The sequence below is a fragment of the Vulpes vulpes genome, chromosome 16 (assembly GCF_048418805.1).
Source record: "Vulpes vulpes isolate BD-2025 chromosome 16, VulVul3, whole genome shotgun sequence".
NCBI classification, from domain to species: Eukaryota; Metazoa; Chordata; class Mammalia; order Carnivora; family Canidae; genus Vulpes; species Vulpes vulpes.
The window spans coordinates 23,399,671-23,422,499 of record NC_132795.1 but is presented as its reverse complement, the minus strand read 5'-3'; the positions used below and the strand labels follow the sequence as shown (position 1 = coordinate 23,422,499).

The following is a 22,829-nucleotide window of genomic DNA, read 5'->3' as shown; positions in this document are numbered from 1 at the left end:
TTCCTTTCCTCTGTTCAGCTGCTAAATACTGGTGTTTCTTAGGGTTCTAGCCTAGGCTCTCTTCTCACTCCATCCTTTCTCCTTGACTCACAGTGTCCATGCAAATGGTTTTCATTACCCTTACTCTGTTGTCAAATCCCAAATGTGTATCGTTGGTCCATGGGTCTCTCTTTATCTCTAGAAAACCTCCATTTGCCACCCCTCCCTTTCTGTTACCCTCCAGGCATCACACTGGCGAGGTCTCTTCTCAAGTTGTTCATCTCCATGCACATCTGCCACTTGCCTCAGAGACATCACTGGTATCTCTACTTGAGTGAATGAATGGATGAATGAAAGAATGAATGACAATCTGGAGTTATCCATGCGAGCATCCTGGGAGTTATTCTTGATCTTTTTCCTAAACCTCCACCTCTAAGCTATTAGCAAATATTGTTGGGTCAACCTCTGAAATATCTCTCTGAGTGATCTCCATTCCCATAGCTTAGTTCTCTTCATTTATCACTTGAGTTAGTGAAAAGTCTTTCCTCTCCCATATACTCTGCCCCCCTCTGCAGTGCAGCAGCTGAGGTAACCTTTCTAAACAGAAGTCTGGCCATGGCCACTCTGTATGCTTAAAGCCCCTCCAAGGTTTCCCATGGTGCCTACTGCAAATTTCCTAACTACTACCCCTGTGGAGCTCTTTGTGATCTCTTTCCTCTCTAGCTTCACCTCTCATTGCCTTCCTCTTCCGTGGGCTCCTTCAGCCACGGGGAAAATTTTCCAGTTCCTCGGTGGCACCAGCTGGACTTTCATGCTGAGCAGTTACAGGAACTGTCCCCTCTGTTTCAAAGGAGTGTCTTTGGAGTGGGAGGGGGTTGGGGGGACACTGTATCTGTGCTTCAGGTATGAGCTCAGGTACCCAGTTGTCAGGACACCTTTTCTCTAACCCCTCCATCTCCGGCAGGGTTAGACATCTCTGCCATGTGCTTTCCACAGTGCTCTGTTGTTCCTCTATCATAACACTTTCATTGCTTCCTTATCTCCTTCCTGCTAGATGGTCTCTTATTTAAAATAATTAAATGATGAATTTTAACACAGCAATTTTAATCTGAGCCCTAATTAATAAATGACAGACTTTCAGTATATAAGGTGAGCTCAAAGAACATTTCATCCAACCCCCTTCTTTAATAAAAAAGGAAACTGTCACCCACAGGAGTTAGCAGTGATATTTCCAAGGTCACACAGCCAGTTCCTAATTTGTTCATCATTCTTTCCACTGCAGACATCAGCCACATCACTGTCCTTTTTATCCTTGTGACTGATTCTGGCTTTCTCTGTGAGAAGCTTAGAAAGCTGTAGCTGGGACAAAAGCATGATTTAAACACTATTTTCCCTTGATTATCAACCATTCATGGTGTTAAAACTGTAACAGGCCTGGCACTTCTCATTTAAATGTGTTTTTGTTGTTGGTGGTGATGGTGATTTTTTTTTTTCTTCTTTTTTTACCTGAGTTACAGGGAACAGGGACTCATTGAAGCTTTCTCAGGTGAGAAGCATATATGTGGCAAGGCAGGAAACATGTCTCCTGAGGAGAGAAGCCACAGAATGGGCAGCCTCACAGAAACTTGGGCTGCAAGACCATTGCAATCCAAGCAGGCTTTAGGGGACCGGGATTTTTTCCTCTCTTAGGAGCAAGAATTGTAGATTTTTTTTCGAGCATGGTGGCCCTGGAAATGCTCAGCTCTCTCCCTTTCTTGTTTTCCTCTGTGTATTTTCTAGCACCTCTTTCTGACTAAGGCTCTTTGAATGTCCCAGGTCACCTTCTGAGAGCGTTAATCTGATTGCTTTCACTAATTGCCATCATTGCTGCCTGGAGTCAGGCTAGCTCACAGGTCACTGGCCAGCTATTAACTGGCCAGCACTCTTGAGCTGTGTGTGAATGCTCCGTCCAGCTAGCTGTGGCCAGAGGCAGGCTCTGATAGTAGGGTAGGGCCATCCCACCTCAAGGTCACCCTGGGGCTACTTTCTTTAGCAAGGGTCTGTGCGCTTGGACAGGATCACACAAAGCTTGTCCTGTATTTCCTACGTGGTATAATTTAAAGTTCACCCAAAAATGTGTGCGGTTTTTTGGTCTGCATATCGAAGGCCTAAAAAATATTGCTACTGAAATATCGGAATTGAATATGAATGCTCTCTCCCACTAGTTTTTGACGTTTGATTTTCACAGTTATCTAGGGAGAAATATGAGGCCTGGATAGGATGAGTATTTAGGGAGGTGTCAGCCTGGCACTCATAAAACTGAATGGGCTGGTGAACGTATGATGAATTTTTCCAGGCGTATATATTTATAAAGTTGATTTAAAAATAAGAATGTAAGAGTGATGGTGTCTGGCATTCTGAAGAAATGTTTTGACAGGTGTATGTGATGATTTAATGGTGCATTTTCCAGAAGGTGGACAGGGTGATGCTGTGGAAATGTGTGTCTTTCAGGAAAGTGAGATTCACTGCTGTGAACTTGCTGTTGAGTCTCTCTGTGTGCTCTGCCGCTCAGGCTTTTACTCTAACGTCACATAGCTGGATCATTATTTTCAGAGGCGCTAATAATGTGTGAACCTTGATTGGATTCTGGATTTTAAAAAGCTATTAAAGATATTTTGGGACATTTGGGAAAGGGAAACTTTAACATGCACTTCATATCAGATGAAATTGCTGAATGAGTGCTAATTTCGTTCGGGTAATAATAGTGGATGACTATGTCCTTATTTTCATGATATGCCTACTAAGATATTTAGGGTGATATATATATATATATGATCAATTAAGCCAAAATGACATAGTATGAACAGTTGGTAAATATAGATACTACTATTTCAACTTTTGTGTGGTGTAATTTTAAAAATAAACGACATGTTGGAGCAAAATATCTTGCTAGTAGTTTCGTGTTGTAGATGGCTTGAGTTTGAGATCTGAAACTTGAGGGAGTCTCAGATCAGGGAAAACAAGTCTTGACATTTCCTTGGTGTATTGGTAGTCTGGTGTTTAACCAAACGCGCAGCTGGATATGAGGCAACAACAATGAACACCTCATTACTGACCAAATCTCCAATCAGTCATTGTGGAGGGAGCCAAGCTGGCCACTCCTTGATTTAACTACTAATAAGAAAAAGCCATTTCATCTGATAGCTGCCTTACCTTCATTAATTAAAAAATGACCTGTTGGGTGGAACATGCAGGGCAGTTGTCCCTTTATGAATTTCTAGCTAATAGCTATTTGGCCACTGCCATGGACACAAGTTAGGACTCATGCCAGTGTAACTGGGTGCCTACAGGGCTGCAGGATGGGTTACCCTGCACACACCACGGAACGTTCCTAAAGGGGACAATTTCAGACTATTTAAAAGTGTTATGACTTTGCAGAGAATAAAGATGTCCTTGGTAAAAGGACACATCTAAACCACATGCAGTATGGCCATCAGTGGGCTGCAGGGAATGCCATGCACATAGAAGGCTGTGTGACGGTGCCCCTAGAATTGTGCAGCCCAAGACCAGATGTCACAAAATATCACTTGCTTGATGAAATTCTCCACACCGTGGGGGTGATTAAGCAGCTAAAGCCACTTTGTGATCAGGTCATTTGGTGGCCTGTTGTTATTACATCTACACTCTTATTCTCACATTTTTGCAGATATTTTTTTTTTTTGGATAGTTGAAGTAGTCAATAGTTTAAGCAACATAATCCGTAATTTCTTACAGTGAAACTATACCAAGCAAATAGAATGCATTTTTAAAAGTATTCTTTTAGTACTAGGAACTGTGCCTATAGTCTTTGTCTGCTTTGGGGTCTGAAGCATCCTACATCTTTCAAATTGCCATAAATGATCTTTTTGCAATGGAAAGAGTGTGAGCTTGCCAAGTGGAGGTTTTCTGTAGAAACTCCTTCTGTGTTTGGCCCAAAGCACTCAAGACATGTGAATTCGGCTTTCAGGGTCATTTATTATCCCATGAAAGTTAATTTGAGATATTGGAACTTTTAAATAGTAATTTTTTTTTTTGTGCTGATGACCATCCATTACTGAAATTTCATTTGAAATGCAATTAATTACTTTGTCACCTTGCTAAAGGTTGATACTAATCCTCTGTCCTCTCTTATTAGATTTGTTGACGTAGAAGCAAATGATCACAATAATGGGAAGGAAAGAGCAGAGAGCAGGGCAACCAACAGGCACTGGATTCTTACTGTTTTATTGAATAGTTCTTTTGTCAAAATGACTGCAACAGAATTCTCAGGATACCAGTATCATCACACAAACCTAAATTCATGAAGTGTTCTGCACTTGAGTCATATTTTTAAAGTTTAGCTCAGGGGCTTCTATTATTCAGCTCACTGGTGTTGAAACAATTTTGTTGACATTTTCTGTAAGTGGATTAGGCTCACAGTCATTTGCCCAAAGCAGACAGATGGCTTCTTAACCAGAACACCCTTGCAGGAACCTATCTTATGGTATCTTCAGAAATATAATGGGTCTGTCACAAAAGATAATGTTTGTCATTAATTTCTTTTGGTGACAGATGATTTCAGTTCATTTTTACTTTCTCATCTGCCTTAAATAAAATGGCTGTTTAACATTTCTTATTCCAATAGTGAGCAATGAATGCTTTGGTGTTTTACACTGAGCAATATTATAAACTCTAAATTATGAACAAGAAAACCAGAATTTGCAGGGGAGAGGATGACACATCCTTGGGTCTACCAAGGAAAATTGCCTCATCAATGGAATTATTACTCTTTTAATTTTAATCATTGTGGGATTTTTCACAGGTTATCAATCCTAAATTTTATTCTCGGTAACTGTTTATTCCCTCCATTTTGTCAACTTGTCTTTTTTTAAGTTTCAAAGTTTTTTTTGTTTCCTCTCATTTTGTAATGTGGAGTACAGTAGACATCTATAACATTGTCATTATTAATAGCATTTACTGAAACTTTAGAATTTTCTGTTTATAGAATAATTTTAGTAGCTAACCATCAGTAGGATTTGCCACATATTATTCTAAAGAATTCACACGTATTATCTCTCTTAATCTTGTTTTTTTTTTTTTTTTTAAATAGAAACATCACTTTTATTGACAAGTTAGGACCACAACAGACAGCTTCCACAACAGAAATAAGACAGTCCCAAGACAATGGAGTGTAAAATCGTAGCAGACAGGTTAATACTCTTCACCCTCATCCTCTCCCTCAGCACTATCTGCTCCAACCTCCTCATAATCCTTCTCCAGGGCAGCCATGTCCTCACGGGCCTCAGAAAACTCTCCTTCCTCCATGCCCTCACCCACATACCAGTGAACAAAGGCACGCTTGGCATACATCAGGTCAAACTTGTGGTCCAGGCGAGCCCAGGCCTCAGCAATGGCTGTGGTGTTGCTCAGCATGCACACAGCTCGCTGTACTTTGGCCAGGTCTCCACCGGGTACCACAGTGGGAGGCTGGTAGTTAATGCCCACTTTGAAGCCAGTGGGGCACCAGTCCACAAACTGGATGCTGCGCTTGGTCTTGATGGTGGCAATGGCAGCATTGACATCTTTGGGAACCACGTCGCCACGGTACAACAGGCAGCAAGCCATGTATTTACCATGGCGAGGGTCACATTTCACCATCTGGTTGGCTGGCTCAAAGCATGCATTGGTGATCTCTGCTACGGTAAGCTGTTCATGGTAGGCTTTCTCAGCAGAGATGACAGGGGCATATGTGGCCAGAGGGAAGTGGATGCGGGGATAGGGCACCAGGTTGGTCTGGAACTCCGTCAGATCCACATTCAGGGCTCCATCAAATCTGAGGGAAGCCGTGATGGAGGACACAATCTGGCTAATAAGGCGGTTAAGGTTAGTGTAGGTTGGGCGCTCAATATCGAGGTTTCTACGACAGATGTCATAGATGGCCTCGTTGTCTACCATGAAGGCACAATCAGAGTGCTCCAGGGTGGTGTGGGTAGTGAGGATGGAGTTGTAGGGCTCTACTACAGCTGTGGACACCTGGGGGGCAGGGTAGATGGAGAACTCTAGCTTGGACTTCTTGCTATAATCGACAGAGAGACGTTCCATCAGCAGGGAGGTGAACCCAGAACCAGTTCCCCCTCCAAAGCTGTGGAAAACCAAGAAGCCCTGAAGACCCGTGCACTGGTCAGCCAGCTTCCGAATTCGGTCCAAGACAAGGTCAATGATCTCCTTGCCAATGGTGTAGTGCCCTCGGGCATAGTTATTGGCAGCATCTTCCTTGCCTGTGATGAGCTGCTCAGGGTGGAAGAGCTGGCGGTAGGTGCCAGTGCGAACTTCATCAATGACTGTGGGCTCCAGGTCTACAAACACTGCCCTGGGCACATGCTTGCCAGCGCCCGTCTCACTGAAGAAGGTGTTGAAGGAGTCATCTCCTCCCCCAATGGTCTTGTCACTTGGCATCTGGCCATCGGGCTGAATGCCATGTTCCAGGCAATAGAGCTCCCAGCAGGCATTGCCGATCTGGACACCTGCCTGGCCAACGTGGATGGAGATGCACTCACGCATGACTGAGACTTCAAGGGCTCCTTGGGGCTGGAGGCGGCGAGGGGACGGCGACAAGTTTCTCCCACTAACAGACTTCCAAGGAGTCCGGGGGAGAAGTGGTACTCTCTCTTAATCTTGTAATAAGTCCAGAGATGAGTACAATTTTGGAAGCCATTTTATGGATGAAGAAACTGAGGCACCATGTGACCCTGGTCAAGGTCAAAAGCTGATAAGTGGTGGAGCCCCGGATTTGAATCTAGGTAGTCCAACAGCACGATCTGGAGTGCTGAGTCACATTATACACAGAGTCACATTATACACTGACCAGAAGAGCAATATGGTTACAATTCAAAGCCTCTGGGCCAAATTGTTATTATATGAACAAAATATGAAATCCTTAGAGTCCTGTGTATTTTTTATGACTTCTAGAATTCTGGCTCTGCTGCCAGTTTGTGTGTGCTGCCATCTTGGTCAGCCAATATGGGAGGTTTTTAGGAGCTTGTGGATACTGCAAGGAGAATCAGAATCCCAGGGTTCTGTGAACTACAAGTCCTCACATTAATGACATCCTTTAAAATGTTCAGCTGGTGCCTGTAATGAATTCAATTCTTCTATAATCATCATTTTGGATCTGATCTATTGGGGCTTATGATATCTTTAAAAGGAAAACCAATCATCTTCTCCACACTTCTCCCCCTCATCAATCTTCTACCATTGCTTTTGTATTTCACTTTTCTGAAAATTGAACTCAGATCAAAATCATTAAATTCTTTTAAACTCTGAACCCACATTCAAGGCAAAAATTGTAAATTAAAGTATCACACAAAGGAGGTATTTATGTATGGGATATTCAGGGGGTTTTATCAAAGGATAAAAAATGACTTTATTTATTCATGAGAGACACAGAGAGAGAGAGGCAGAGACATAGGGAGAGGGAGAAGCAGGCTCCCCATGGGGAGCCCCATGCAGGACTCAATCCCAGGACTCTGGGGTAACGACGTGAGCAGAAGGCAGTTGCTCAACCACTGAGCCACCCAGGCATTCCTCAAAGGATTTTTTCTTCTTTAAACCAAATAGAACTTATGCTATTTTTTCTTCTCTCCATTTCTAAGATCTATTAGGTGACATGTGCAGCATATTGTGTAATGCAACTAAATGCAAAGAAAAATAACACACTGAAGAAAAAGCAACTGTTGCTCTGGGGAGCAGGCCGTATTAGTTATTTCCTTCATGCTTTTTTCCTGTGTGAGCCTGGGCACTATAGTCACTTAGCTTTCCTTAGTCCATTTCTTCACCTGTAAAGTTGAAAAAAATCATGCCTGATTCTCAAATAACTAAAAAATATGAGATAATTGCTAAGAACTCTTGCTTAGCAGAACAAAAAGACACTGTCACTAAATAATACTTTATGCATATTTTCCACTATCATTTTTTTTTTCAGTATAAATTTAAAGGAAACAAAATACATTCTAAGTAGGTAAAATATAAGGACAAATGGGCTGCATTTGGCTCTTTGGTGCTGTGCCACAAAGGCAGTAACCTTCCAGCGTGTTCTCCCGTAGTACCTCTATCTGTATCAGTAAGACTGTAGGAGGACTGAGGACTCAAGGCAAGCATCACAAGATCCTTATATCATATTTCACTGATTATAAGATGCCAAAAAAAGACGAAGATGCTTTTCTGTCTTCCAAATTGTTGCTCATTTGTCACTTGGACAGGAGAGCCTTACCCGACCCCCTAGACTACATGTTCTCACCACATCACATTCCTTTAAGCACATGGCACAACTTGTGGTTACGCATAGTTTTATTTTTGTGGTTTTTTAAAATTTATGCTTGTATCCCTAACTAGACCTCGGTTCTATGTGGGTTCAATGTGGGCATCTGTGCTCACCATCTTACCTGGAGTCCAGCCCTGTAGTTCTTAACGAGGGCAGTACTGCCCTCTCGAGGGCACTTTGGAAAATTGTGGAGGTGATGGAAGAATTCTCTAGGGACAGTTAGTGGAAACAGCCAGGAATGCTGGATTTTTAAATTATTTTTGACAAGTCATGGCATCCCACAGTGGCCTGAGGAGTAGAAGCTGATATTATAAATCACACAAAAAAAATCTTTTGAGATACCTTTGAAGACTTGGCAGCTTTGGTGGGGTGTATGGATATTCATTTCCTCACTTGTGGGATTATCACACTTTTTCTCCATGGTGAGAATCTGTACTTGTCTTGGCATGTTATCCCTATCTTAATTAAGGTTATTTCCTTTCTTCTTTTATTATATGCAAATAAGTGTGGCCTGTTGCCATTATTTGTTTTCATATTAGTGTCTATCTGGTACAACTGCATTGTTATTCTTCTGTCTTCTTTGTGTGCGTGGAATGGCATCTGATCTCTTTATTTCTCTTTTGAATTTAAGCGAATTCATATTAAGTAAGTACAGGCCACTGCCTACTTCATTGTGGTTTCTTGTATGACGGCCTGGGCATTCACATGTTGCAAAATACATGTTATTTTGTTTTAGATTACCATTCCTTTATTTCTCTTTAACAGTATAGTTAGGATACTGTATTTACTTAATTTTTAATATATATAATCAGCTTATATTATTTTTGACTTTTATGTATGGATCCTAAAGGGAGCCTTACAAAATATTTGTTTTAAAGGGCCTCGGTTTTGATAGGGTTGAGAACCACAGGTCAAGACAAAGTCTGGTATATGGAATCCGTTGAGTAAATATTTGCGTGATGAATAGATAGATGAGTAAAGCAAAAATGAAGACCTAAATTCTCATGATAACTAAAGGAAACCACCACTGTTCCTAAACCAAAGAAGGATGTAGATATGTCTTGGTTCATACATATATACCCTCAGAACAATATACAACAGGGACAACAAATGAGATTTGGAAATATTAAATTCTATACTTATTTATTTTTAAAGATTTTATTTATTTATTCATGAGAGATACAGAGAGAGAGAGAGGCAGAGACATAGGCAGAGGGAGAGGCAGGCTGCCTGTGGGGATCCCCGTGTGGGACTCCCAGGGTCCTGGGATCATGACCTGAGGCAAAGGCAGACGCTCAACCACTGAGCCACCCAGATGTCCCAAATTCTATACATTTTTTAAAAAGATTTTATTTTTAAGTAATCTCTATACCCAACATGGGCTCAAACTTAAAACCCTGAGATTAAGAGTTGCATGCTCCATGGACTGAGCCAGTCAGGTGCCCCAATACTTCTTTTTAAGCTCTGGTCAAGAAGTGTATCTCGCTGTAATACGTTTTATTAATTAATGCGATCTTACCCATCGCTAATGGTATCTGTTGTCAGCACTGTTGTTACTGGATTGTTATTAATATATTGTTATTATTTTTCAGCTTTATTGAGATATAATTAATATGTAACATTGTGTAAGTTTAAGGAATATATATATATAAAGGAATATATATATATAAAGGAATATATATATATAAAGGAATATATATGTATATATATTTCTTTACCATAGAAAGTTAGTTAACACATTCATCACTTCATAAGATTGCCTTCTTTTTTGCAGTGAGAATGTTTAAGATCTACTTTCTTAGCACCTTCCAAGTGTACAATACAGTATTATTAACTATAGTCACCATGCTGTACATTAAATTTCCAGAACTTACTCATCTTGTAATTGAAAGTTTGTACCTTTTGACCAGCTTCACCCATTTTCCCTTTCCCTTGCCCCTGGCAACCATTAAACTATGGTTGTTTCTATGAATTCTGTCTTTTTGGATTACACATAAAATAGATCATCTAGTATTTGTCTTTCTCTGACTTATTTCATTTAGTATAATGCCCTTTAAATGAATCCATGTTGTTGAAAATGGCAAGTTTACCTTCTTTCTCAAGGCTGAATAATATTGCATTATATATATATAATATATAATATTCATGAGAATATTATATATATAATGCATCTTTTAAAATGTTATTGGATGCTACACATATTATATAGGTATATGTTAAAGATGTATGTATATATATTAAAGAAGATGGCTAGATATATGTATACATATATATTTATCTATTCATTTGTTTGATGGACACTTAAATTGTTTCCCTGTCTTGGCTATTATAAATAATGCTGTAATGTACATGGTGACATGAATATCTCTTCAAGATCCTGATTTCATTGCCTTTGGATATATACCTGGGAGTGGAATTGTTGGATTGTATAGTAGTTCTATTTTTAATATTTTTGAGGAATCTCCATACTGTTTTACCCAATGGCTGCACCAATTTACATTTCCAGCAATAACAAAGGTGCCCTTTTCTCTACATCTTTGCCAGTGCTGGTTATCGCTTGTCTTTTTAATAATAGTCATTCTGACAGCTGTAAGGTGGTTTTGATTTGCATTTCCCTGATGATTAAGGATGTTGAGCACTTTTTCATGTACCCATTGGCCTTGTTTGGAAAAATATTTGTATGCCTTGTTTGGAAAAATATTTATTTAGGCCTTTTGCCCATTTTTAATTGTATTTGTTATTTTTTGTTATTGAGTTGTTAAATATTTTGAGTTGTTATATATACATGTATATATATTGAGTCACTTATGTATTTTGGATATCAACCTCTTATTAGATGGTTTGCAAATATTTTCTCTCATTCAGTAGATTGCCTTTCATCTTGTTGATGGTTTCTCTTGCTGTGAAGAAGCTTTTTAGTTTCATACAGTCCCATTTATTTATTTTGGCTCTAGTTTATGCTTTTGATGCTATACTATCTCAATTACTGTAGTTTTGTAGTATATTTTAAAATCAGGAAGTGTGATGCCTCCAGCTTTGTTCTTCTTTTTCATGATTACTTTGGCTATTTTCAGTCTTTTGTGGTTACATACGAATTTGAGAATTGTATTTTACTTTCTGTGAAAAACGTGAGTAGAATTTTGATAGTGATTGCATTGAATCTATAGATGACGTTGGGTAGCATGCATATTATAATATTAATTCTTCTGATCCATAAACATGAGATATCTTTCCTTTCATTTGTGTCTTCTTCAATTTCTTTTATCAGTATCTTGTAGCTTTCAGTATGCAGATCTTTCACCTTCTTGGTTAAATTTAAGTATTTTAGTGTTTTTGATGTTATTGTAAATTGGATTGTTTTCTTTATTTCTTTTTCTGATCATTTATTGTAACTGATAAACACAACTGATTTTTGTATGTTGATTTTGTATCCTGCAACTTTACCCAATCCATTTATTAGTTCTAACAGTTATTTGGTGTAGTCTTTAGGGCTTTCCATATATAAGATTAGGTCATCTGTAATTAGATACAGTTTTACTATTCTCTTTCCGATTTAGATACTCTTTCTTTCTCTCTATTTATCTCTCTTTTCCTTCCTTCCTTCCTTCCTTCCTTCCTTCCTTCCTTCCTTCCTTCCTTCTTTCTTTCTTTTCTGCTTAACTGCTCTGGCTAGGATTTACAGTACTATGGTCAATAAAAATAGTGGGAATGGGCATCCTATCTTGTTTCTGATCTTATAAGAAAAGCTTTCAACCTTTCACCATTGACTGTGATGTTACTTGTGGTCTTGTCATATGTGGCCTGAATTATGTTGAGGTATGTTCCTTCTATACTCAGTTTGTTGAGTTTTTATCATGAAAGGATGTTGAATTTTGTCAAATGACTTTATGCATCTACTGAGATGATCATGATTTTTATCTTCATTCTATTACTATGATGTAATTATAATTATTAGTGAGTAGTATTTAAATAATGTTAAACTACTTCACTTGTATATATACTAAACAACACAAAGATGGTTTCTTCCATATTAAAAATTACTTTAAAAAAAAACATGGTCAATGCAAAGGCTTTCTGCTTAAGACACAGTTAGTTACCATTTTGAAGTGAAATAAGGTTCTGTATTCCTTCAACATTCACATTAGTCAAGATTTCCTGATGAGAAAGCTATTGCAACAATGCAGGATGTTATTTGAAAAAGAAATGGGGAAAAAGATTTTATTTGAAAGGTCTTAAAACATAAGTTCTCAGATTTAACTTTCAAATGTAATTTTCAGTATGTTGAATTTCAACAGATTATACCTTCAAATTTTTTGTAGCCTTTTGTATAGTTGCGCTTATTAAACATGTAATTCTGCTTTATTTTGCAATGTTATCTTCTCTTTGGTATTAAATTATTCTCAAAATTTCTTGGAAATATCTTCTACATTTCATGAACTAGTCTCACTTCAGAATTAGATTCTCGGATATTAAAAAGACTTATTCAAAAAAAAAAAAGAGACTTTTTCCTGTTCTGTTTCCACAGTCTTTAGAAACATTTGATTAATTGGAGTTTATAACCAATACTAAAATTAATCAGTCACAAAACTAATTTAAAAACCTGAAAAAAGTAAAAACCTGAACTTTATATAAGATTATAAACTATAATGGGTCAGGAGAACATGTCCAATGTAGTCCCCTTTCTGTTCCTTTAAGAATGAAATAATTTGATTGCATTATGTAATAAAGATTTGAAAACAGTGTCAACTTGTTTTGAGTTCAGAGTTTTAGGCAAAGAGTAACATAAAAGCTCAATTAAGCCAATGTTCTTAGAACAAAACTGTCTACAATTATTCATCCATATTTCTTGAGAACTCAGAGTTAAAATCCAACTTTTTAACTGGTGAGTAGAATGCGGTTGGAATATTTGGTTGCCAAGGTATTGAAAAATAATAAATCTGACTGTTGATAATTAAATGCAATGGAAACTTCTATTTTGATGCAATTAAGGTATTTTTTCTATAATCTAAGAGACACTTTTGTGCCCTATAACTCTTGTTCCCATCTTGTTTACATTCCCTACATAGCGAGGCTTTTGTTCTGGAGAGCAAGAATTCTAGGCCGTCTTTGCAGAGCTTTACCCAATTATTCTAGAAATGTCACATCAAGAGAAATAATATCTGCCATGACTTTACCACCAAGTTTTTGATCTGCTATTTTAATTTCTCAAATAAAGAACATTGTAGTAGTTATTTCCACTTATTTAGAGCAGAACATTTAACCTCTTCAGATAATACTGATATTCCCAAAAAGCATGGTTTTTGAACTAGTAAGATGGTAGTAGAGCACGACCCACCATGACATGGTAGCTGGAACAAATAAAGAGCTGCTAATTCCACCACGCTGTCTGTGGCTGACTTTTACTGCAGTATTGTTCATAGCCATTGACATTAGCTGTAGGTGTGGACTCTTACATGAAAGTACATCAGGAGAATCAATCTGCCATTGAATATGTGCTGAAAAATTACATTCGAGTCTGCCTGGAGACAGAGCTACATTTGTTTATGTGTATAGGTCTGTATATGTGAGGGTATATCCATTCCCAGAGTCTCAGTTAGCTTCTTTAAATATTTGTGGTGTGCCCTGAACAACCCACGCATTTCCTTCACACGTGACAAGGACACCAGTCATGACACTAGTCCTGCTCTTTTATGCACTAATAATACAAGGGATAGTGCAGTTCATGGGAAAAATGGGTGTGAGGGAGTCGTGGATGTCTTTTGTAAGTGACTCTGCCAGATTGTAGTCAAAATTACCTTTAAACAATGCTGGGCAGGGAGGGAGCTGCCTTTCTTAGTAGAGGAATTATAAAAATCTTGAATGTCTTTTGATAGATTGTTCAATAAGTTTTCAATAAATGTTAGCTTCTGTGTAGGGTTGTGATAGTATTTTATTGTCAGCAATAAAGTTAGTAGTAATAAAACTTGTGATATTGTACAGCAACCCCATTTACAGTCTAAATTGCATCAGATATTTCTTGATTTCTAGATAATGTATTTTAATTGCAATCTAATGCAGTTGCAAGGATTTGATTATGACTACTTAATCTCTCTTTTTAAAAAATTTATTAATCATCACTGATTTTTAGATTCAAAATATCTATAGTGACCTCTCTGGTTTTCTGTGATGTCAAGAGTTACTCTTTAAATGTGCTGGGATTTCCATGGATTCTTAATTTTGGAAGCCAAATTGTGGTGACTGAGTTGGTGGCCATTGGCCTTGAGACTTTTGATAGTCCTGTTGTCCCATCAGCGTCAGTCTGCCTGAAATGCCCTCTATTACATTTGCTTTTCTTTGGGTTAAAGCAGTCCTCGTTTTTTTGTTTTTTTTTTGTTTTTTTTTTTTTTCTGAACCATCCCTAACATCAGTGGAGAGAAACTACAAATTGCCACGAGATTGCTAGAATATTGAAACGTTGGCAGCAGCTTGACATTTCTTTCAAGTCAAGTGTCAATGATCACATCGTACATTAATTTTACATTCCAGGCCATAACAATCCCAGAGATATTTTAATATCCAAGAAGTGTTTCAATTTATATAATACCAACTAAAATTCTCTTCTCTTCTTCTCTTCCAAGACCTCTATTTGAGGAGAATTTTTGAGCGTATTCTTTAGAAATGCCTGTTAGAATTCTCCTTAAATACACACTACACACTAATCCCTTTAAATTGATTAGCTAATCTGAATACCTGATACGTCTTGTAGGAAATGATATATAGGACAAAGATGTTTGACAGAGGAGATACCATATAAGCTGGCTTGTTAGGAGTTTGAGAAGGAATATAGCAGAGAAGAAAGAGGGGTGCTCGTTGGCCAGGGGAAGTTGCTGCACATAAAATGGGAGAAAGCACTAGAAAGGAGTACCAGCATGGGGGTCATTAACAATAAACTTCACTCTTTTGCCTACTGTGAGTCTTTCCTGGATCTTATATCCTAATAGGGAGGACTCAAGGAGTGGGTTCCTTGAGCCACAGAACAGAAAGATGACCTTTATTCTTGCTTCTTTAAAAAACAGAAAACAAAATTTTTACATAAGTGCTTCGATATAAAATGTAAAAACTCAAAAGTAAAATTAGTCTTTCATTTGTTTTCTTCTATTAGCTAACAATTGAGTTTCTCTTTCAATTTCTTTTCTGCCTGTACCATTCAGCCAGGACGTGTTGTCTCCTGGCTATCAGGAGATGATGTAGTTGTGTTTTCGTGCTCTGGCACAAACTGTTTTCTCCAATTGGCCATTGTTTTCTGGAGAGATTGACTTCTGTGTACCAGAACGGGTGCAGTCTGGCATTTGGGCCTGGATGCCACCTCTCAGAACTGACGAGATGACATTTTGGCTGATTAATTAGATATGTTTCATAACCCGCTGCAGGGAAAGGGATATGAGAGCATTACATATTAGTGGCATCAAGCTTGATATTTTTGCATGTTTTGCTCTTGCAGTTAGGAAAGATGCCAACTTTGCTTCTGTTGCAATTTTAAAATGCTTAAGGAAACTTTCAAAACTAAAAGGAAAGCAATCTCTTAAAAGTAACACTGAAAATGAGTGTAGATATGATCTTTTTATTAATGCAGTTTGGTTTTTAAAGGAATCTTTCAATTTGTACAGTAGCAATATACATATCTCTGTCAAACAGACTCTTGCAGCTGCATTTAAAACAGATTAGTACAATTTATATGTTAACCTATGTACAGTACCAAGATACTCATTGTAATAGACTGTGATACCTGCTTTTTGCATCATCTTATAGCAGAGTTTATTTGTGATTATTTAAATTACACACAACTCTTCAACATATTTTCTTTAATCTTTAAAACTGTGAGGAAGGCAGAAGGTTATTTTCATGTTTACAGAATAGCAAATGGCCCAGGGAGAAATTGCTGGAGCAAAGAGCAAAACTAAGATAGTCTGACTTGGGTCCTTGCCAGCGTGTCCTTGGTGTACCTGGTCTTCCTAACTCTAGATACCACCTCTGAGTTCTCTCAAACTGTGCCACGTGAGCAATGATTATCTTTATATCTGTGTTGTTTTCATGGGTAACAATGAATGGGAGGCTTTAATGTGCTTTGTAGAGAGCACACGATTTTCCTGGAAGAGATGCCATATCATGTGGTATTTAAGACTACAGACTCTGGAGCCAACTGTTGGACTTTTCTTAAGCCCCAGCTCTACCACTCTGCAGCTGCATGACTCTGGGAAAGGTGACCACCCTGGACCTTAGCTCTTTTTTAAAAATTTTAATCAGTAAATCGAGAATAGGAAAAGTGCCTATATCTTCATTGGGTTGCTCTGACAGTTGAATGAATGAATATACGTAAAGCACACACACACACAAAAAGACTCCCTGGGCAGAGTAAGCACTTTATGTGTACTATCATTATTAAAGCATTGCATTTTTACAGAGTGAATGTGACTTTGTTTTTCAGTGTCCAAAGGGAACTTATTACGTCTGCACTGTTCAGAACTGACTCCCCAAATTCTGCTGGCATAGTGAATATTTTTCCCTTGAAAGATCCATCTCTATCTGACAGAGTGTTCATTTCTTAGTCTTTAGTCTTAGTCTAAATTATAAAAATGGTGTAGGAAGTAGAGCAGTGAATCGAAGTAGAGCATTGGGACTTTAGTCCCAGCTGAGTCATTTACCAGCTGTGACCTTGGGTCAGTCGCTAAACCTCATCAGGCTCTGCCTCTTTTCTCCTCGAGAGAAGGCTAGACGATAAAACTTCCAAATCTACTTATAAAATCCCTTTTCTGTGATTGAGGTGATGGGGGTAAGTATACTTTAACGAAATGTTAGGCAAACCCATCCTGATGCATCCCGCTAAGTTAAAGCCTATTATCAGAGGATTTAGCTGTTATTACGTAGGTAGGATTGGCAAGTACCTGAGTAGGTTTTGAGGAATGAAATATTCTAAGGCATTTTTTAACACAAATTTCCTCAGAGGCAAAACCATTTATCAAATTAAATAGTGTATCATGGAGCACGTTGGATAAAATAGGTGACTTATCCTTTTGCTGAGTCTCTGCTTTGTGGAGGAACTCTCCAGCAATCAGTGTAAACCCCACATCCTGCACATTGTCCTCTGCAGTTCGGGGTTCCTTTACCACTGCAGTGAGAATGGAGAGGGGAGAGAAGAAGGACTGTCTCCTCTTCTGTCTGTGCTGGGGAGGAACAGGTTCTGGTTGCCCCGTACTTGGTCCTTTGGGCCCCAGGGCCGGTATCAGCTTATATACTTCACCATTTTAAAAAAAATATATATTTTATTTACTTATTGGAGAGAGAGAGGGGGGGGGGGGAGAGAGAGAGAGAGAGAGAGAGAGAATATGAGAATGGAGGAGGGGCAGAGGGAGAAAAAAAGAGAGAAATAGACTTCCTGCTGAGTAGGGAGCCTGACCCGGGGCTCCATCCCATGACCCTGGGATCATGACCTGAGCCAAAGGCAGATGCTTAACCAACTGAACCACCCAGGCACTACATACTTAATCATTATTAATGAAGAACTAAAATAAGGAATAAAAATAAGGAGAAAAAATCTTCCTCAAGCACTGATGTTACTGACAGCTGATGATTTCCTGTGATCCTCATATGCTTTTTGTTTTGATTGAGCCTCTAGAGCCTCTTTTTCTCCATCAGCCAGATGGGAACATTGTCTTTAAGGTGATGGAAAAGACAGAAGGAATGTGGGTAATAATAATTTATTAAAAGGCAGATTGCAAGGGTAACCCAGTATATAAAACCCCAGCTTACCAAGCATAACAGTGTGTGATTTACTTTACAGAAGATGTTTTACTTTTTACGTTCCTGTACACCGAGTGGCTGATTTAATTTTCAGTTCTTTGAAGGAAAGCTTCTTTCCTCGCTTTCTCCCAAGCCTGGGAATGCTGGGCCTGGGTGGGACAGGAGTCGCAGCAGTGTGCAAAGTCTCAGACCAAGATGAGGGAAGAGTGCACCGTCCTGGGGAATGCAGAGGAGGGCCCCCTGAGGTTGTTTCTTACTATAGGAATCTCAAGAGGCTACCGGCAGCCACAGAACTGATGGGGAAGGCTCAGGTTGAGGTCCTTGGCTTAAAGAGCAAAGACCCTGGACAGTGCTACTAAAGAACTTGGGGATAATCCTTGAAAAAGTGAGCTCTGAGGGTCTGGGTCCATTTTCTTACTGAGCAGCCGCACTTAATATATAGAGTGATGTCACTCAGGATATGCCTGGTCCATAACTTTCTTCTTTGGTGTATATTTCTACTGTTTGTAGGGCCAAGGAGATCTGTTGAAGAACGCCAAGAATGAAGCTGTAGAAAACATGAAGCAGATCCAGCTGGCATGCTTGTCTTGTGGACTTAGTAAAGCACCCAGCAGTGGTGCAGAAGCCAAGAGCAAACGCAGCCTGGAAGCCATAGAGGAGAAGGAGAGTGGCGAGGAGAATGGGAAGCTGTGACCCTGAGCAGTACTGACACGCTCACCCATCCTTCCCTTTGAGGACTCTGGTTTTTCTTTCTGGTTTTCTTTCTTTAAGCTTTTTAGAAGTTCACAAAAAGATGCCCTCTATAAGGTGTTGGACATAGAGAGATATTTTCACAATGTCAGTATTTTAATGTAGTTAATTTATCTAAGTTAAAACCTTTAGTAGCAGTGTTTAAAAATCTGAGATGTATGTACATACCCATGTATGGTTGTGGGTGGGAGTGTGTGTGTATGTGTGTGTGTGAGAAGACAAAGAAAGAAGAAGGAAAGAAACAAAGAAAGAAGAAAGAAAGCAAGAGTGACAGTGAGAGAGAGAAAAAGATTGAGAAAGATTGTGATCCTATGAAAATCTATTCTATGTTGCATTATTCATTTAGTAAGTTATTACTTTATCATTTTGGGGCAAATTTGTTAATCTGAAATTCTAAAGAGCACTTACTATAACTGGTTGCTGTGTTTAATTTTACTTCTCTACTTTTGTCATTTAATTTAGAGATCTTAACATAGGTTATTATCAAAGGAAGCCAAATTTACCAATGCATAGATGTTTTGATAGATTAAATGTAGATTAGAAAAATTCCTAAGAATCACAGTAGAAATAAAAGTGACTAAAAGGTAAACAAGTGATCAGAATTTCTGAGGTCAGCAAAATCATTTCTTCAGTTGAAAACTCTTTAAACTATTTATTAAATAAAATAACTTTTTAGAAAGTTGTTTTCTAGTTGTTTAATAAACACATATGATTTCAATGGAAAAGCTGATCATAAATGAATTTATACCCACCTCTGTGGAACTTTGAAACACAGTGAGAGCTCTGTTGTAATTAGGATTTTGATGTGACATTACTTTCAGTCATTCTTACAAACTGGGAGTCTAGCATTCATTTTTTAAATGCACATGAGCAGTTAGGAGGCTTGTCTTTGATTAAATATAATTTATTGTACTAAATTTGAATTTAAAGACATCATTCAAACAATGCCACATTATCATGCTGAGCTGATACAAATTCTGTGGATCAGATAACATGTTTGTGATGATTTAAGAACTAACTGATTACAAATAAGATATGGTTTTAATACATGAACAAAAACACACAAAAGAAGCAAACTTAATTAGGGTACATTTATAATTGCATCTAGATAATTTTTACCCTAATATCTTCATAAAGTACTTGAGTGTAATATGTTTGTTACCTCCAGAAGAACTAAATGTTCTATGGTTATGAAAATATATTTATTTAAAACATTGCTTTTATTTTGAAAAGCTTCTTAATTAATTTGATTAACAAATACGCTAGTTTTGGGGGAACCTAGGGAAGTAATTGTTGACATTTTGCAAATATAAGCATCTTCTATAGCTACCGTGTTATTTCTGACTTCTTAACACTATTATGTTCATGTTGCACATTACTGAAAGTAAAGATATGAAACAACACTTTTATTGTTTTCTTTTATTGTCACTTCATTGAAAAGACAAAAAATAATGAAAATAATGAAATATAATGATATTATATTAAAAATGTCTCAAAGGGTATGGTATTTCCATGGACCAAATATGATGAAATATCTCCTTGGGTTTCAAACGGGGAATTTGGGGAGACACATGAGCTCATTGTAAGACAGGTTTCCAATGGTGCTATGATCACCTAAAAAAACTTCTTTACCCTCCATTAGACTTAACCTACACAGTAAAAGGAATAGTGGAATGCAGGTATCTAACCTCCTTATGATAAAAAGGAGATGATAGAGACCCACTTTACGTGAGCCAATTGGTTGGTTTTACCTGTGGACCTCTTCACCTCCCTGAATTCTATTTAGAGAAGTCTGTGCCATTACTGGTGGTACGGAGAGGTGGGAAGAGAAGGTAAAGGGTGAAAGCTCTAAAAGAATATTATTAATTTCTTTACTTGAGAGTCAAAGCCAATTCTTAAAAGTGTCTTCCCTAGTTCATTCCGTTTGTTCTGGAGCTCCACTCACATTTAGGAACTTGCCCAAATGTTCTTGAACTGGTTTTGTTTTTAGCTTAAATAAGTTGAATTTGGGAAATAAAAAAAAAAAAAAGTATGCTTGAGAGTGATATGGGTTCCACATCATCTAACGCTACTTCTGACAAGGTTGTCTGCTATTCTCTACTCCACTGCATTGAGTTTGATTGTTAGCCAGCGAGTGAGGGGTGGGGCAGGGTGCAGCTTTAGATTTTGACAATGGTCTTGCCTCTGGATAGAATAATAAAAACATATAAAACTTTTTACATTATTACATCCTACCAGTGTCTGTCTTCTTTCCAGCCTTGTGGTGCAGTAGAAAAATCTTCTGTCTGTCCACTTAACTTTTGACAATGCTAGGAAGATAATGGTAGATATTAATTCCATTTTTGTTTATTAATGTTTATATTACCAGGGAGATTTGAAGCATGGATGGTATATACTATCACTGACAGAGCCACCAATATAGTAAATGGAAGAATCGACTTTGGATTCTCATTTGTCTGATTCTATGTGCGAAGATTATTTGTTCAGTGGTTTTGATTTTTAATTTAATTCTCAAAATTTTAAACTAACCACAAATGAAAAGAACTTTATTGTATTATTTGATAATAAAATACTAATGATCAATATAAACATGTAAAAACAGAGATATGTAAAAAAAACCACCCACTATTAACATTTAGATTTATACCTCTTCAGACACTTCAGAGTTTATGCACATATCTAAATATGCTTTGATTTTTTAAAAGATTTTATTTATTTATTCGTGAGAGACACAGAGAGAGAGAGAGGGAAGCAGAGACACAGGCAGAGGGAGAAGCAGGCTCCATGCAGGGAACCTGATGTAGGACTCCTTCCGGGAACCTGGGATCACGCTCTGAACTGAAGCCAGATGCTCAACTATTGAGCCACCCAGGCGTTCCAATATGCTTTGATTTTTAAGAAAATTGGGGTCACATTATATAAAGTGTTTCTGTAATAATCTTTTTACACAATAAAGACAATACACCATGAATCTCTGTCAGTAAGTAAATATGTACATTGGAGTTCTTAGCCTTTGAATTGAATCTAGTCTAGTAATAATGTATTTTATTTGGCCACTAAATCTTTAAAAAAAAATTAAATAGTAGACAGCTTTTAAAAATCAGGAATTTTGACATAAAGATCTAATTTTCTCCTTCTTCTAAAGGAGTGAGTATTCTGATGATACTAGACACACTTCCACCCCACCCCACTTCTTACTTATCAATTCCTGTTGGGTATCTTCTGGAATTTTTATTGGTATTACATTGAATGGATATATTATTCTGGGTAGTTTGAACATATTCACATTATTGAATATTCCAATCCATATGTGAGGTATATTACTCCATTTACTCAGGACTTATTTAATTTGTCTTAATATAGTCTTATAGGTTTCTTTATAAAGGTCTTGCACATCCTTCAGTAGATTTATTCCTAGATATGTGATATTTTCCATGCTATTAGAAATAGTATCAGTTTAAAATCTAAATTTCCAAATTGTGGTATGTAGAAACTATATTAGATTGTTTTATAATGATCATGTATCAATATAAAGTGAACTTGCTAAACTACTTATTGATTTTAATTATTTATTTATTATTTTGGATTTTATAGGTACATAATCATGTCATCTGCAAATAATGACAGTTTTGCCTTTTTCTCCTTGACAGTTTTGCCTTTTTCTCCTGATCCTTATGCATTTTACTTATGTGTTTTATCTGTTTTTCTTGATTTGTAGAACTGGTTAAAATCTCCAGTATAATATTCAATAGAAGTGATGTTAGTAAACATCCTTTCTCATTCCCAGTCCCAGAGGAGTTTTGCAGTATTTCATCATTATTTATGATGTTTACTCTAGATTTTGGTAGATTCCATTGGGGGATTTAAAATTTTTTAAATATAATTTTTGCCATTTATATGTAGATAAAACTATAAAATCTTTGGAAGAAAATATAGGAGAAAATTTTGTGATCCTGGGTTAAGACTATGAATTTTAGATATGACACCAAAAACATGAGTAACAAAG

At 37.6% G+C, this 22,829-nt stretch overlaps 2 protein-coding genes across 7 annotated transcripts in view; one reads left to right on the top strand and one right to left on the bottom strand.

The window, feature by feature from the left end:
• The window catches only part of PLCL1 (phospholipase C like 1 (inactive)), a 331,902-nt gene extending 311,676 nt beyond the window's left edge, over positions 1-20,226 (top strand). For all 6 annotated transcript variants that reach the window (XM_072741275.1, XM_072741276.1, XM_072741279.1 and 3 more), the window contains exon 6: positions 18,584-20,226. In XM_072741275.1, the coding sequence (XP_072597376.1) occupies positions 18,584-18,766 (183 nt within the window). In that variant the 3' untranslated portion in view covers positions 18,767-20,226. The remainder of the gene's footprint in view (positions 1-18,583) is intronic.
• On the bottom strand, positions 5,084-7,823 carry LOC140596018 (tubulin alpha-1C chain). Its single transcript, XM_072743078.1, has one exon. It carries the CDS (start codon positions 6,535-6,537, stop codon positions 5,188-5,190), a length of 1,350 nt encoding a protein of 449 aa, XP_072599179.1. The 5' UTR covers positions 6,538-7,823; the 3' UTR covers positions 5,084-5,187.
• Positions 20,227-22,829: the final 2,603 nt, after the last annotated feature.